Genomic DNA, 16046 nt, shown 5'->3' on the forward strand with positions numbered 1-16046 from the left:
GGGACCTTGCAGAGCACCAGACATGCTGTTTACCCACAGCCTGCCCACGGCCAGCCTGGGGCTGCTCACGGGGGTTTTCTCTGCTCAGCATTGGCCTGGCCAATGTTCTGGAGAGAGCCTGGCCAAGGAGCCTGGAGCCCCCAGGCCCTGCCCTGAGGCATCAGCACTGCCCCAGCAGTGCCCATGGCCTGTCCCTGCTGCAGCCCTTGCACTGCCACCCCCAGGGCTGTGCCAGGCCCCGAGAGCACTCAGGCCCTGCAGCAACACGAGGGGCAGGAGAGCAGCGGGGCAGTGGTATGGGAACAGCACTGGCAACATCAAGTGCTGCTGCTGCTGGGCACAGCTGCTGTGCCGGCACTGATCTGCCCCAGCTCTGTGCACAGACATTGCTGCTGCAGCTCCAGAGAAGGGTACAAATGGGGCATCTCTGGAGGAATCTTTGCTAGCACATCTTTTTTTTTTTTCATTGAAAGTCTCTGAGAGCACAGTTCCTTATTGAAACAGTCTGTGGATCTGAGTTTATTTGAAGTGAAACAGAAAGAGAAATGGCATAATGAATGACCCTTATTTGTGGAAAATATTTAAAAATTAAAATAACAAAAAAAAAAAGAAAAAAACAAAACAAGAGCCTGCAACCAAACATTAAATTGCTATCACAATATACATTTTTACAAGTTATTTTCAGAAATTGGAAACCAAGTTAATGTTTCTGAAATGGTTTAGTGATCAGTCGCCACACTTCAGCCTTGAGCTCCTGGTTCCTCAGGCTGTAGATGAGGGGGTTCAGGGCTGGAGGCACCACCGAGTACAGAACTGACACTGCCATATCCAAGGATGGCGAGGACATGGAGGGGGACTTCAAGTTGGCAAATGTGCCAGTGCTGATTAACAGGGAGACCACAGCCAGGTGAGGGAGGCAGGTGGAAAAGGCTTTGTGCCGTCCCTGCTCAGAGGGGATCCTCAGCACAACCCTGAAGATCTGCACATAGGAGAAAAAAATGAACAGGAAAAGCCCAAACACTAAACAGGCACTAAGAGCAATGAGCCCAAGTTCCCTGAGGCTTGAGTCTGAGCAGGAGAGCTTGAGGATGTGTGGCAGTTCACAGAAGAACTGGCCCAGGGCATTGCCATGGCACAGGGGCAGGGAAAATGTATTGGCTGTGTGTAACAGTGAATAGAGAAAGCCACTGGCCCAGGCAGCTGCTGCCATGTGGGCACAAGCTCTGCTGCCCAGGAGGGTCCCATAGTGCAGGGGTTTGCAGATGGACACGTAGCGGTCGTAGCACATGATGGTCAGGAGGAAATACTCTGCTGACATAAAGAAAAAAAAAAAGAAAACTTGTCCAGCACATCCTGTGTAAGAGATTTTCCTGGTGTCCCAGAGGGAATTGTGCATGGCTTTGGGCACAGTGGTGCAGATGCAGCCCAGGTCAGTGAGGGCCAGGTTGAGCAGGAAGAAGAACATGGGGGTGTGCAGGTGGTGGCCGCAGGCTACGGCGCTGATGATGAGGCCATTGCCCAGGAGGGCAGCCAGGGAGATGCCCAGGAAGAGGCAGAAGTGCAGGAGCTGCAGCTGCCGCGTGTCTGCCAATGACAGCAGGAGGAAGTGGCTGATGGAGCTGCTGTTGGACATTTCTACCCTATGGGCATGGTGAACCACTAAGAGAAGACATTGACAAGCTGGAAAAGATTTTTTTTGAGTCAATCCTGTGCAATTATATTACGAATCCTCTCAAACTACTTCTCTTCCTGTGGAGGAACTTCAGGAATTTTTTTTTTTTAAATACCTATTTTGCACTGCTGAGTTACTGCCTCTTCTTCAGCATTGCTCTCAGCCTGGACACTGGGGAGTCTAGAGGGAAAACAGGGCTCCTGTACCCCATTGCAATCAGACCTGCTGGTCCCACACAGCTGCCCTGTGCTCATTACATCCCCCACTATTTCACGGTGATCAAAATTACAGTGTGCTTGAAAAACAAAGTGGATTCTTTGAAGGCTCCAGTTTCAAAGTCAATCTTCCTAAACCCTTCTCTCTTTCCCTGTGCAGCTGGACTTAGAAGGATATCCAGGGCTGTTCTGGCTCTTTGCTGCGTGGAGTTGTGCCTATTAGGAGCTGTTTCTCTCTATCCAAGGCCTGATATCCCTTATCCCTGTACCCTTGCCAGAGCCCAGCCCAGTCCTGGGCGCTCAGTTCTGCCCTGCACACCCCTCCCAGCACAGGGCACTGCCCAGGGGCATCTCCCTGCCAGCAGGGCCTTAAGGGCAGCTCAGACAAACTGGGATGCTGCAAGCCAAGGTGCTGCTGCTGCTGTCTGGAGGCAGAGGAGGGTGAGGAGGCACCTTGAGAGGGAGATGTGAGGCAGATCTGCTGATTCCCAGTGGGACAGTGCAGGAGTCTCAGTGACACAGACACACCTGACAGCCCCTCTCCCTTCCCTTGAGGAGAAAGCTGAGAGCAGTCCCTGGCCATGCAGCACCATCTGCACAGCAGGAGGAATCTGCCCTGACCGGGGTGGCTCCTTCCACCTCCAACTTCTCCCCACAGTCCATGGGGAGCTGCCAGGCAGGCCTGAGAGCTGTCCCATGGCAGGTGGCACATGCCCTGGGCTGGCCAAGAGCCCTGAGGGCTCCAGGAGCTGCTCTGCAGGACAGCCCTGGCTGCAGCCCCAGCTTCACCCCTGCAGCCATCCCTGGCAGCAGAAGCCATCCTGCCCTGTCCCTCTGATGGTGCCCAGGGCAGCCCTGCTCTGCAGCACATCCTCCTTCTCCTGCTCTTTGTCTTTTGCCTCAGAGGAACTGTGAGACTTCTCCTGACACATTCCCGAGGCTGTGGGCTGTGCTAGCTCCAGGAGATCACTCCAGGAGCACAGGGGACATTGCCCTGCACCCACAGACTCACCATGACCAGGGCTGTGAAGACGTTTCCCCAAGTGAAGTCTCAGCTCCATGTCTTCCCAGCCCTGATTGCCTTTAGCCTGTCTGTGCCTGGCTCCTGTCCCCTCAGTGCCTGCAGGCAGTGCCCTCAGCCCTGCTGGGCTGGGAGAGGAGCAGCTTCTGAGCAGAAATGTCTTTTTGAAGCTTTTTCTGGTTGCCATTATCTCCCTCTGTGCCAGGAGACACAACACAACGACTTTGATGACCCTCTCAGGAGTTTGATCTTTTTAAAATTAGATTCAGTCCCTGAGAGAATGTTTTTCAAAAATCCTCTCAAGAACTCAAAATTAAATTGAAACTTGAAAGTTTCTTGAACTTTTAATGGGTCTCACTGAGAGACAGGACTGAGAACATTCCCCAAGGTACCAGATAGAGCAGAACAATGGAGGCACTGGTGACAGGTAGGAACAAGGAAAGTAAACGTATCTCTGACACTGAACAAACCTGGATGTGTTTCAGGAAAGCAAAGGGCCGAGACCTGAGCCCCATCCCCTGGCAAGGCAGATCCTGTCCCTCCATTGCTCAGGGCTCTTCCCGGGGCACTGGACTCTGGGATGTGCAATGCCAAGGGCAGGACTATGGGGTGGCCCCTGCCAGGCTGCTGAGCAGGGACAAGGAGGCAATGAGGCCCCAGCACAGCAAGGCTCACTTGTCCCCTGCTGGCCTCAGGCCCAGGGCCAGCAGCCATGGCCCAAGTGCTGCAGCAGTTGGCTCTGGCAGGGCCTTTCATCTGCTGCCCATCCCTGTGCCCTCTGCAGCCCAGGCTGTGAAAAAGCAAGGACTGAACCTGGGACCTTGGGGAGGATTTTATGGAAATGGGTAAATTTTAATACACATACCATGACTGAATATAAGCAAGTCATTTGTAGAATCACTTGTCCATGTAAGGTTAGGAGTTATCCTATGTTGGACCTCAGGCCTGAATGAATGATGTCCTCTTTGCACCTAGTTAGTGTCAAGGAGTCTTATTCTGATATTTTTGAGATTTGGTGACAGTGGGGCCTCACAGAACCAAGGATTCAACTGTGACACCTTGGAACCTCACAGAACAAAGGGGCCGTTTTGATGCAGGAAATCCTCATGGAACCAGGGACAATACTGTGACACTATGGAACCTCATGGAAACAAGGGACCATTTTGATACTTCCCTGCCTCATGCCAACAGGAGCCTTTGTGACACATGGGCCCACATGGAGCCAAGGGGCCATTGTGACACTGCAGAACCAAAGAGACCACTGTAACACCGAGGAATCTTGTGGAACAAGGGTCGAATGTTATACTGGGGGAACTTGTGGAGCATTCTGATACCATGGTGCTCCATGAGACAAAGGGGCCACTCTTATGTGCTGAGTCTCATGGAACCAGGGGGCCAATTGTGACACTGTGGGGCCTCATGGAACAATGGAGACAATTATAACACAGAATCCCAGAACTGACAATGTTGGAAAAAACTTTTGAGATCATCAAGTTCAACCTATGACCTAACATCACCTCATCAATTTAACCATGGCTCTGAGTGCCATGTCCAATCTTTTTTTAATATGCCTACAGGGATGGTGACCCCACCCCTTCTCTGGGCCGAAGATTCCAGTGCCCAATCGCTCTTTCAGTGAAGAATTTTTTCCTGATGTCAAAAAAACCCTAAAGTTTTGCTAGGGCATCTTAAGACTGTTCTCTCGTTCTGTCAGTGGCTGCCTGAGAGAAGAGACCAATCCCCACCTGACCATAGCCTTTTTTCAGGCGGTTGTAAAGATTCTCACTGCAGACCATTGTAGCCACTGTGGCCACTGTAGCACAGCAGAGTCTCATGGAATAAAGGGGACAACAGTGACAGTGTGGGGCTTCATGTAACCAAGGAGGCCATTGTGACACAGCATAGCCAAATGGAACCATGATGGAACCCTGATGAAATTTTGAGGCCACATGGAACCAAAGGACCCTTGTGACACAGCAGGACCTCATGGGACCAAGGGCACAAGAGCAACACTGTGAGCTCCAATGGACCAAGGGATCATTCTTACACTGCAAACCAAAGAGACCATTGTGACTCTATGGGACATTGTGGATCTGTGGGTGCATTGTGACACAGCAGGGCCTCGTGAAACCTTGGTCATTTGTAAAACTTGAGGCTTTGTGAAACAAAATCGCTGTTGTGGCATTTCAGGGCTGTATGAAACCAGAGAAACCGTAGTGACACTGAGGCTCAATGGAACCAAGGGGCCATTTTGGCACTCTGGGGTCTGATGGAATCAATATTCCATTGTTATACTGCAGATCCAAGGTGACACTATGGAACCTCCTGCAACCATGGGTGCCTTGTGATATTGCAGGGCCTCACAGAACCAAGGAGTCCATTTTGACACTGTGGAACCTCACAGAACCAAGGTGACCATCTTATACTACAGAACCTCGTGGGACAACGTATCCATGGTGATACTGTACAAGTGTTTCTGAGAGTATGAAAGCTCATGGAACTAGAAGTCCATTGTGACCAAGGGGCCATTGTGGCACTGTGGATCCAAGGAGCCATTGTGACACTGAGGAACCTCATGGAGCCAAGGGTCCATTGTTACTCTGTGATGACTCATGAAACCAAAGGTCCATTGTGATATTGCAGGGCTTAATTGAACAATTGAACAAATGAAAGAGAATTACAGAATTAAAGAGGTAGGAAAAAACTTATGAGGTCATCAAGTCCAATCTAGGACCTAACATCACCTCATCAACTAAACCAATGCTCTGAGTGTCACATTCAGTCTTTTTCTAAATGCCTCCAGGGTGCTGACTCCAACACCTCCCTGAACAGAAGATTCCAGTGCCCACTCACTCTTTCCGTGGCTCATTTTTTCCTGATATCAAACCTAAATTTTTGCTGGAGCATCTTAAGACTGTGTCCTCTTGTTCTGTCAGTGGTTGCCTGGGAGAAAAGACTGACCCTCACCTGACTACAATCTCTACAAGACACTTGTAGAGAGTATCACTGGAGACCATTGTAGCCATTGGGCCCACTGTAGCATGGCAGGACCTCATGGAACAAAGGGGACCACAGTGACAGTGTGGGGATCCATGGGACAAAGGGACCATTCTGACACTGTGGAAACAAGGAGACCTTTGTTACAGTACAGGGCACCATGAAACCAAGAAAGCCATTGTGACACAGCAGGGCCTCATGAAACCATGCAGGCCATTTTTACAATTTGAGGCTTTGTGAAATCAAAGGGCCACTGTGGCATTTCCAAGGAAACCAAGGAAACCATAGTGACACTTTGGGGGCCAATGGAATCAAGGGGCCATTTTGACACTGTAGGGTCTCATGGAATCAGTGGTCTCTTGTGACACTGTGAGGTCTCATGGAATCATGGAGACTTTTGTGACACTTCATAGCCCCATGTAGCAGAGGAGTCCATTGTGACACTACAAGGCCTCATGGAAGCAAGGAACCATTTTGACACTGTGGGGTCCTGTCGGGCCAAGGGGTGATTGTGGCACTGTGTGGCACCATTGAACCAAGGAGTCCATTGTGACATTACAGGGCCCATGGAACTAAGGATTCCTGTAACAGTGCAGGACCCCATGGAACCAAAGGCCCATTGTGACACTGTGGGGCCTCATGGAATCCTGGAGGCCATGATGACACTTTGAGTCCTCATTGAATCAAGGGGCTCTGCAGGACCTTGTGGAACCAAGGAGACCTTTCTGCCTTTGTGAGTCCCCGTGGAACCAAGGGTCCATTGTGATACTGTGGTGTGGGAAATGCAGGCACAGAGAGCTCTCAGGGTCTTGTGCATACAGGATCAGAGATAGAGATGGATATATTTGACCTGAGACCTTGGAGAAGGCTTGTAGAATTAGAGCATTAAAGTGAAACAGACATGAAACAAGAATATAAGTTTGTAGTTTAAGTAAAAATATGTTTCAAACAAACAGAAATATGTATTATATAAGCAAAGATTTAAAGTAAGATAACAAATGATTTTAAAGTTTCACAATAGAACCTGTTACAAAGTTAGTTAGAAGTTTAATTTGTATCAGTGTAAGTTTGTAAAGTGTTATATGATTGGTTGAAAAATAATGGAATCCTGCTTCCAATTAATGATTGGTGTAAAAAGACAGTAGCAAGATTTGTAGAAGTATTTGATTGGCTTAAAAACTAACATAAGAAATTTTAACAAAGAATTAATGTCTCACCCTTCTATGGGATTGATTTCATAAGACAATAAACTATCTTTTACAATGTCTCTCAGTTGCCCCATTTCTTGTAATACATATATGTCGATGCTGTGGTACCAAGGAGACCCGTAGAGACGCTGTAAGGCCTCATGGAACAAAGGGGAGCCCATTGTGACGCACCAGAGCCACACGTGCACCCAAGGGGTCATTGTGACACTTCAGGACCTTATGGAATAATGGGGACCATTGTGACACTCTGCAGCCTCACAGAACCAAGGCACCATTGAGTCCTTGTGCAGTCCTGTGGAACCAAGGAAAGCATTCTGACACTGCAAGACCTCATGGAAACAAGGGACCACTGTGAAATTAAGGAGCTGTGGGAATCTTTGTCAAGGGACGGTCGTCAGGACAAACTCAGGCGCTCTCTATAAGCTGGTCTTGAAGTTTGCAGTTTATTGTAAAGGGCATAGGTATGCAGAGTCCTTCTGTGAGCTGCCAGCTGCAGCTCAGAGCAGCGTGGATAGAGGGGGTAAGAGAGTAAGACCAAGTGAGTGGTGGGAGAAGTAAGAGAGAGAAATATGAGAGCGATTTTCCCATTTACAATACAGTAAATATTCTTCTATGTTGAATATTCTAATTTCCATTAACCAATCTAATACAAGATACAAATCCTATAGCATATGCATACAGCCTATAAGAATCACTACATTACCATAATGTGTTATACTTTAAACCCTAAAAACTACTGTTTGGACCCTAGCACGGTCTTCTCTGACCTTTGGACATGCTCTCCAGCAGAAGGCATTGTTCTATCAAGAGGAGATTACTTTCGGCCGGCCATCCTATTGTCTTCTAGTTATTTACTAACTAAGGTTTGGTATCTCAAAGATGGCTTTCATTTCAATCTCGCTTATGGTTTATATATTCTCAAAATCTTTTGCTAACCACTCATATTTATATGGTTTCCCTGATTCTTCATTCCCAACAAAGACAAACAGGGCAGGCTGGGCTTGTGCCTCTGGTGATTTTCTGAGACTGCAAGCAGAATGTTTTCATTTAAAAACACCTTGAAGAAGGCAAAAAGATCTCCCCAGGTGGAATTACAAGGCTTTAGGAAGATGACCACTATATAGGGGAAAAGGAACTCTGTGCTCAGTGGGTGTAGACTGAGAACAGCAGAGGAGAGCCCTGGGTCACACTGAAGTGTGGCTCAGAGATGTTGGACATAGAAGAAAAGAGCCAGAGAAAGAAAAAATTAATGCCAAGTGCAGGTGGGGAGGCCCAGTCTGAACACAAGGAGGAAGGAATTTCTGTCCCAGGGCAGGGCTGTAGTGCAACATGTCCCCCAGAAGGAGTCTGGAGCAGCCCAAGGCTTTCTGTGGCCAGGCAGAGGCAGGCAGGATGCAGAGCTGTCAGCAAAGGAAGGGCCAGCGAGGTAGGGCAGCCGGGGGATGATGACAGCCTGCAGGGACAGAGGCGCAGGGCACGGACACCGTAGGACAGCCTGGGCTGCAGAGGGCACAGGGATGGGCAGCAGCTGAAAGGCCCTGCCAGAGCCAACTGCTGCAGCACTTGGGCCATGGCTGCTGGCCCTGGGCCTGAGGCCAGCAGGGGACAAGTGAGCCTTGCTCATTGCCTCCTTGTCCCTGCTCAGCAGCCTGGCAGGGGCTGCCCCATGGTCCTGCCCTTGGCATTGCACATCCCCAGAGCCCAGTGCCCCGGGAAGAGCCCTGAGCAATGAGGGAGGGACAGGATCTGCCTTGCCAGGGGCTGGGGCTCAACCTTGGGCCTTTGCATTCCTGATAGACATCCAGGTTTTCTCAGCATGAGAGACTCCTTCCACTTGTTTGTCCCCAGCTGTCATCACTGCCTCCAGTGTTCTGCTCTAACTGGAACCTGGGTGTTCAAATTCAAAATGAAAGAAATTCTCAGAACATTGGGTGTGTAAGCCAAAGTTTAGAATTAAACACAGTTAAGTAGAGATAGGTTTTGCTTTAGAATTCAAGATATAGCAAAAATAAAGGGAGTTAGAAATGTGACAGGAAGTTTTAGAATGCAGCACTGTAAGTTTGTGTGCTGTGATATAATTGGCTAAGAAAGTTCACACTGTAGTATGAGCCAATACCATGAAATATCTTAGTATTAAATTAGAAACATAAATATTTGTGTTGACAGTGCTTTATTGGTTAATAAATCCTTAAAAGATCTTGTAACCACAACTCTTGTGACTTCTAAGCCATGCTGTGAACATCTGTAAGACAAACTTACTCTTTCTGCCTGAAAAAAAAAAAAATAAACCAAACTTTCTAAAGCAATTCAGAAGTCACGTAGCTCTGCTTTGTTTTGAAAAAGAAAAAATCCTGGCCAAAAAAGTCACATAAAAACAATAATCCCACTCTTTAAAAATATATCATAAAAAGAATAAACACACACTTTAAAAATATATTATAAAAACAATAAACCCTCACCTGGGGAATATTTTCTCAGTCATGTCGATCAGTGGCACCCATTAGAAATACAGAAAACTTTGGACTTGGAATTTGACTTTGAATTCTTGAGAGGCTTCTTTTCCTCCTTTACCCTATTTTTTCCTACATGACATCATGTCATCAATTTTGTGCTCTAATTCAACCCTTGGGAAACCTTCTCCTTCATGTTTATCAGTGGCACTCACTAAAAGTAAGAGAAACTTTGGAGTTTGCATCTGAATTTGAATTCTCGAAAGGTTTCTTTAGCTCCCTGTCAAGGACTGATGTTCAGGGACTCAGGCCCAACCCACAATAGGGTCATTAAAGTCCTTGTGCTGTGTCTGTGCTGCTGAGGTGGGCCAGGTTCCTGGCACAGAGACAGCTCCTGGCAATGGCAGCGCTGCAGAGACAGCCAATATTTCCAAAATATTATTTGGAGCTCCTTGGCAGCACCAAATGCACCACGGGGCTCATATCCTGACAAACCATGGCTCTTCTTTGATTTCCCTCTGGTCCAGTGCAGTTCATTATGATGGTTTTCAACTCCAGTTATGGAGAAATAATTCAAAGAGCTTCTAAGAAATACTCATTCCTATTTTAAAGAGTATATTTTATTAGTGTTCTCTTTAGATTAGAGATGATTGCAGGATTCTGTGATTGATGTTGATCCAGGGTGTCTCCTCAGGTGGTCTGGCCTGCTCAGAAAAGCTGTGCCTTGGGGTCTGACCCAGCGTCAGACAACCAGGACAACCTTGCATCACATTCCCCAGTCCTGTTCTCTCTGTCCTCACTCACCTGGGACCTGCTTTGCTTGAAGAACTGGCTACACGCAGGAAAAAAGATGTTTCTCCTTTTTTATTTTTTTTTTTCTTTTTTAAGCAGTCTGAAGTCTAATGTTCCCTACTGCAATCATACACACTCCTCAGGTGTGTGCCAGCCCAAGGTGCCACCAAAACCACTGCAGAGCTGCCCTGGGGCAGCTGTGAGGGTGGATCGTCATCTCAAGCTGCACTGGGCACTGCCAGGGGCTGTGGCCATGGACACTGCACTGACCCCACTGTTGGATTTGGGTTCCATGGCAACCATGAGACGTTCAAGTTTCATTGAAAACACTGGGGAGGACTGGGACATATTGGGGAACACTGGGATTGCTGAAGGGGAAGCTGGGTGGGCTGGGATGGACTGTGGGGGTAGATAGAGACACACTGGGACATACTGTGAGTGATACTGTGAGTGATACTGGGGAATCTGGGACAAACAGGTGACACTTGGAACAGTGTGGGGAAGACTGGGAGACCCTGGGGCCCACTATAGATGACACTGGGTGGACCTAGAAGGAACTGGATATGAACTAATGTGTACTGGGAGGGACTGGGCTGTACTGGTTGGGCCTGGAGGGGCAGTGAGAATGGACTGGGCTGTACTAGGGATGAACTGGGATGTACTGAGAGGGCCTGGAGGAGCTGTGGGGTTGTACTGGGTTGTATTGGGGATGAACTGGGGTGTACTGGGAGGGACTGCAGGGGCTGAATGGGCTGCTCCTGCCTCCGATGATCACTGCCCGTAGTCAATCAGCACGGGGGACCAGAGCCTCAGAGGCAGTGCCTGATGTCAGCACCATCTTTTCTTGTTGCCTCTAACTCCCATCATGCCCCATGGCCTGATTGAACCCTGTTGGAACTGGGACTACAACACCCATCATGCCCCGCGCTCCACAGGACCCCCGTATCTGCCCTCCCAGGTGTTCAATAAGTGTCCCCAAGACCCTCCAGGATCCCTTCGTGCCCCCTCAGCACCCAACCAGGATCCCCCAAAAGTGACTCCGGATTCCCTGAATGCTCCCAACCCCATAGATGCCCTGATAACCCAGTACCGTGCCTAAAACTCCTGTCGTGAACCGTGCCTAGTTAGAGCTTCCCAAACTCCCCCCAAGTGCTCCTGAGCCGTAGACATTTCTCCCCGAGGACTTCAAGTCACGACTCCAATGCAAAAATGTCCCCCAAGCGCCTTTCCAGACCCCAAATGCACCCTCCGAGCCACTTCTGGGACTACAGCTCCCATCATGCTCCATGTTTCCCATAGAGTTTTATTTCAGCCATGATGTCATCGCCCATCATGCACCGCGCTGTACCGAGTGACATTGTACCTGTTCCCATGACTCCCATGATGCTCTGCAGCTCTATCAAAACATGCTATACCCATACCTACTACTCCCATCATCCGCCGCGCCCCAGAGAGCTCCATTAGAGCCCCCAGTGCCCACCCGCACCCCAAAGTGTCCCAGATTTCCATCCTGGAGCTCCAAGCGCTTCCCTGGATCCCCAAGAGCTCCCCAGGAGCCTGATTTGTCTGTCAGAATCCCTCTGTGCCCTGCCCAGTGCCCACCCAACTTCTTCAAGTGTCCTCCATACCTTAAGTTCTTTCTAAATGCCATCCCTAGACCTAAAACTGCCCCAAATGTACCCCAGAAATGTCTCCATGGACCACAGCGTGGCCTCGTTCACCTGTCTGAGTAAATAATTTTTAAAAAATATTAAAGGAATACAAATAGGACTAATAAGCATGAAGTGGGAGAAATGATTAGGCAATACTGGTCAATTAACTAATGAAGGGAATTGTGTAACTTAGAACGAATAAACCAAAATTTTTTTGGTTGCTAAAAATGTGTAGTTATTTTTACATAAATATAAAAATACAGTAATAAAAATATAGCAAAAAATATTATAAAAAACCTATTATTATAATTTCAACTAGTATTACAACTTTTAATTATAAACTACTATTATAAATTTTATTTACAAAGAAAAATGTAAAATTTTGCTTAAATGCTTTGGGATTTCATTCCTATGTGCCAAATTTCAGATGTGGTGAGGTTGGTGATGAGGAGCAGTTTGTCCAAATAGGGTCAGCCTGCAAAGGGTTCTTCTCTATGCCCAGACCTCCTTAGGCTCCCGCCCCAGACGCCACGCTAGCAGTGCCAGTGGCTCCACTCCCACCTGCCTATCCCACAGCTGCCCCAGCTGCTCCATTCCTGGCCGTCCCCGGCCCAGCTGTGTTGGACTCCACCTCTCTGGTGCCATTGACCATGCAGCTGTTCGCGCCCCAGTCTGGTATCTGCCAGAAGGATCTGCCTTGACAGCGGTTCCAGTGGCAGTCCCTGCCCACACCCCCTCCCCATCCTCAGAGGACTCAGGCAAGGGAATACCTACCTCTGTTCCCTTATCAACAGCGGACTCGGCTGCCCAAAGTGTCTCCTCCCTTAAAGGAGAAGTGTTGGAATACAGCTAGAGAGCAGGACTGCAAGCACTGCTCTGCTTGTCACAACCATCATGGATGTGTTAGCCATAGTAGGCCGCAAGCCTTGGCAAGAGTAAGCGGGATTTTGAAGAAGGAATGAAAGAGATAAGAAAGTGCTTGGTACGGAGTGCTTACCTTGCAGTTTCATCGGGATTTTCGTAATGTATTCTTGGTACCTGGTTAGCTTAAATGAGGCATAGATTGATCAATGTTATTTAGTTATATAACTTAGTAACGCTAATATGATTGGTGTGCTATTTTTAGTAGTAGGAAAAAAGGTATATAAACTTTGCTTTGTGGATCAATAAACAGCTTCATGGCATATCGTGAAGACCTTGTCTCTTCATTACCACTGTCATCAGAGAAGTGCCATATCAAAACACAAGGAGTTTTGTTAAATGGCAGACTTCCTCTGATGCTTCCCCAAAACTAGAAAAGAGCTATATAAGGGGCAGTAAACAAAAGGACAGGGGAGAAAAGATTCATTTATTCCCATTAAGGGAATCCCTATGGGAGGAGGCGGGATGGGGTTCATTAACTCCCCATTAACTTCTTCAGAAGTTAGGGAATTGAAAAGGGAAATGAAAGGATTATTAGAAAATCCCATAGATACAGCTGAACAATTAGACCAATTTTTAGGCCCAAATATTTTTACTTGGGAAGAGATGCAATCAATAATGAAAATAGTATTTTCCTAAGAGGAGAGACAGATGATTAGAAATGCTGGGATAAAGATCTGAGAAAGGGAGAACCAGCAGGGACCACCGGGGGACAAGAAAATGCCAATAGCACCCCCTAATTGGAATCAAAATGAGGAAACAGGGAGACAACATATGAATGATTATCGTAACTTGATAATCAAAGGAATAAAAAAGGCAGCACCTCGGGGGCAAAATGTCAAAAGGCTTTTGAAGTACAGCAAGGAAAGGATAAAACACCAACAGAATGGCTGGAGCAACTTTGAAAAAACATGAAACAATATTCTGGAATAGATCCTGATACAATTCCAGGACAGGTTCTATTAAGAGCTAATTTTGTCACTCATGACTGTCTAAATATTAGAAAAAAGCTGGAAAAAATAGAAGATTGGCATGAAGATCATTAAATGAATTATTAAGAGAGGCTCAAAAGGTTAATGTCCGGAGAGATTAAGAAAAAGATAAAATAGAAGCAAAAGTTATGGTAGCCACTATGAGAGAAAGCAACTTTCAGAGAAATCTGAAGCCCCCAAACACCACTCTTAATCGTTCAGGTCTCAAAGAAAAAAACCGATCCCCAGTACAAGCAAAATCTCCAGAGTACTCTAATGCCTGCTTTTACTGTGAAAATGAGGGACATTACAAAAAAAGTTGTCCCCACCATAAAAAGAACCTGAAAGTATTCCGAGAGATGTGCTCAGACCAGGAATAAGGGTGTCATAGGCTCTATTTTCTGGGGGACAAATACCATCTAGAGCCTGTGATAACTTTAAAAGTGGGTCCCCAGAGGGAGGAATTAGAGTTTGTGCTTGACAGAGGGGCAGAGAGAACCTGTTTATTAAAAGCCCCAAAAGGTTGTAATATAAGACACAGCACAAGTAACAGGAGCAAGAGGAGAAGAGTTTACAATGCCTATCATTAAAGACATAATAATTGAGGGGGAAACAAAAATTTGGCTGAGAGATGTCTTATTGGTTCCTGGAGCAGGTAGCAACCTATTAGGGCAAGATTTACAGGTAAAGCTGGGAATAGGGGTGATACCAGAAGAAGGGAGAATGACAGCTGGAATTTTAAAACTAAACCAAGACTACGAGGAAAAAATAAATAAAAAAGTGTGGGCTGGATAAGGAAATAGGGGAGGAGTGGATATTGACCTCATAAGGGTCACAATTGAGAGAGAATAATGTCCCATACCTGTGCGTCAGTACCCTATATCCTTAGAAGGGCGAGAAGGCTTAAAGCCAGTGATGGAGGGACTAATAAAGAATGGGACATTGGAACCTTGTATGTCTTCTCATAACACCCCTATCCTGCCAGTAAAAAAGCCTGATGGGAAATATAGATTAGTACAGGATTTAAGAGAGGTCAAAAAGAGAACTTGGACCCGCTATCCTGTGGTACCCAACCCTTAAACCCTTCTGAGCAAATTCCCACCCCATATCAGTGGTTTAGTGTGGTGGACCTTAAAGATGCTTCCTGGGCATGTCCACTAGCAGAAGAGAGCCAGGATATTTTTGCTTTTGAGTGGGAAGATCCCAAAACAGAGAAAACAGCAACTAATGTGGACGAAACTACCACAGGGTTTTACAGAATCTCCAAACTTATTTGGACAAGCTTTAGAAACAATATTACAAACGCTTCCCACTCCTCCTGGAGTACAAATTATCCAATATGTGGATGATCTTTTATTATCTGAAAAAGCTGAAGCTCAAGTTAGGGAGGCTATTATAAATTTTTTAAATTTTCTGGGGGAAAAGGGATTTCAAAGAGAAAACTACAGTTTGTGGAATCAGAAGTAAAGTATCTTGGGCATTTAATAAGCAAAGGTAGCTGAAAGGTAAACCCTGAAAGAATTGCAGGGATTTTATCTCTTCCTCGTGCCTCTTCAAAAAGGGAAATTAGAAAGCTGTTTGGATTATTGGGTTACTGTAGAATATGGATTGAAGGGTACACACAGGCAGCAAAGTTTTTGTATGAAAAATTGACTGAGGGAGCAACTATAGATATTATATAGATATAGAGTGGACTAAAGAAGATAATGAAAAATTGGAAAACTTGAAGTTAAAATTAGTCTCTGTGCCAGCTTTAAGCTTACCCTCATTAGAAAAACCCTTTCATTTGTATGTCAATGGGGAGAATGGAGTGGCTCATGGAGTTCCGACTCAGGAATGGGGAGGGGTGAAAAGACCAATTGCCTATTTATCAAAAATATTGGATCCAGTAAGCCATGGCTGGCTCGTGTGTATCCAAGCTATAGCAGCTACTGTTATTCTGGTGGAAGAAAGGTGTAAACTCACTTTGGGAAGTAAACTGATTGTGTGCACACCCCATGCAGTCTGAAATGTGCTAAATCAGAAAGCTGAAAAATGGTTAACAGATTCTAGAATGCTAAAATATGAAGCAATTTAAATAGACAATGATGATTTGACACTAGAAAAACCCCAAAAGTTTAAACGCAGCTCAATTTCTGTACGGGGAA

General features: G+C 46.7%; 1 protein-coding gene across 1 annotated transcript; it reads right to left on the reverse strand.

Moving 5' to 3' along the window:
• Window positions 1–700: 700 nt before the first annotated feature.
• On the reverse strand, window positions 701–1633 carry LOC306815109 (olfactory receptor 14I1-like; the record flags this gene model as incomplete). Its single annotated transcript, XM_079331736.1, has 1 exon — window positions 701–1633. The coding sequence occupies one exon, from the start codon at window positions 1631–1633 to the stop codon at window positions 701–703; it is 933 nt and encodes a 310-aa protein (XP_079187862.1).
• Window positions 1634–16046: the final 14413 nt, after the last annotated feature.

Source organism: Erithacus rubecula (assembly GCF_903797595.1).
Source record: "Erithacus rubecula genome assembly, contig: scaffold_1008_arrow_ctg1, whole genome shotgun sequence".
NCBI classification, from domain to species: domain Eukaryota; kingdom Metazoa; phylum Chordata; class Aves; order Passeriformes; family Muscicapidae; genus Erithacus; species Erithacus rubecula.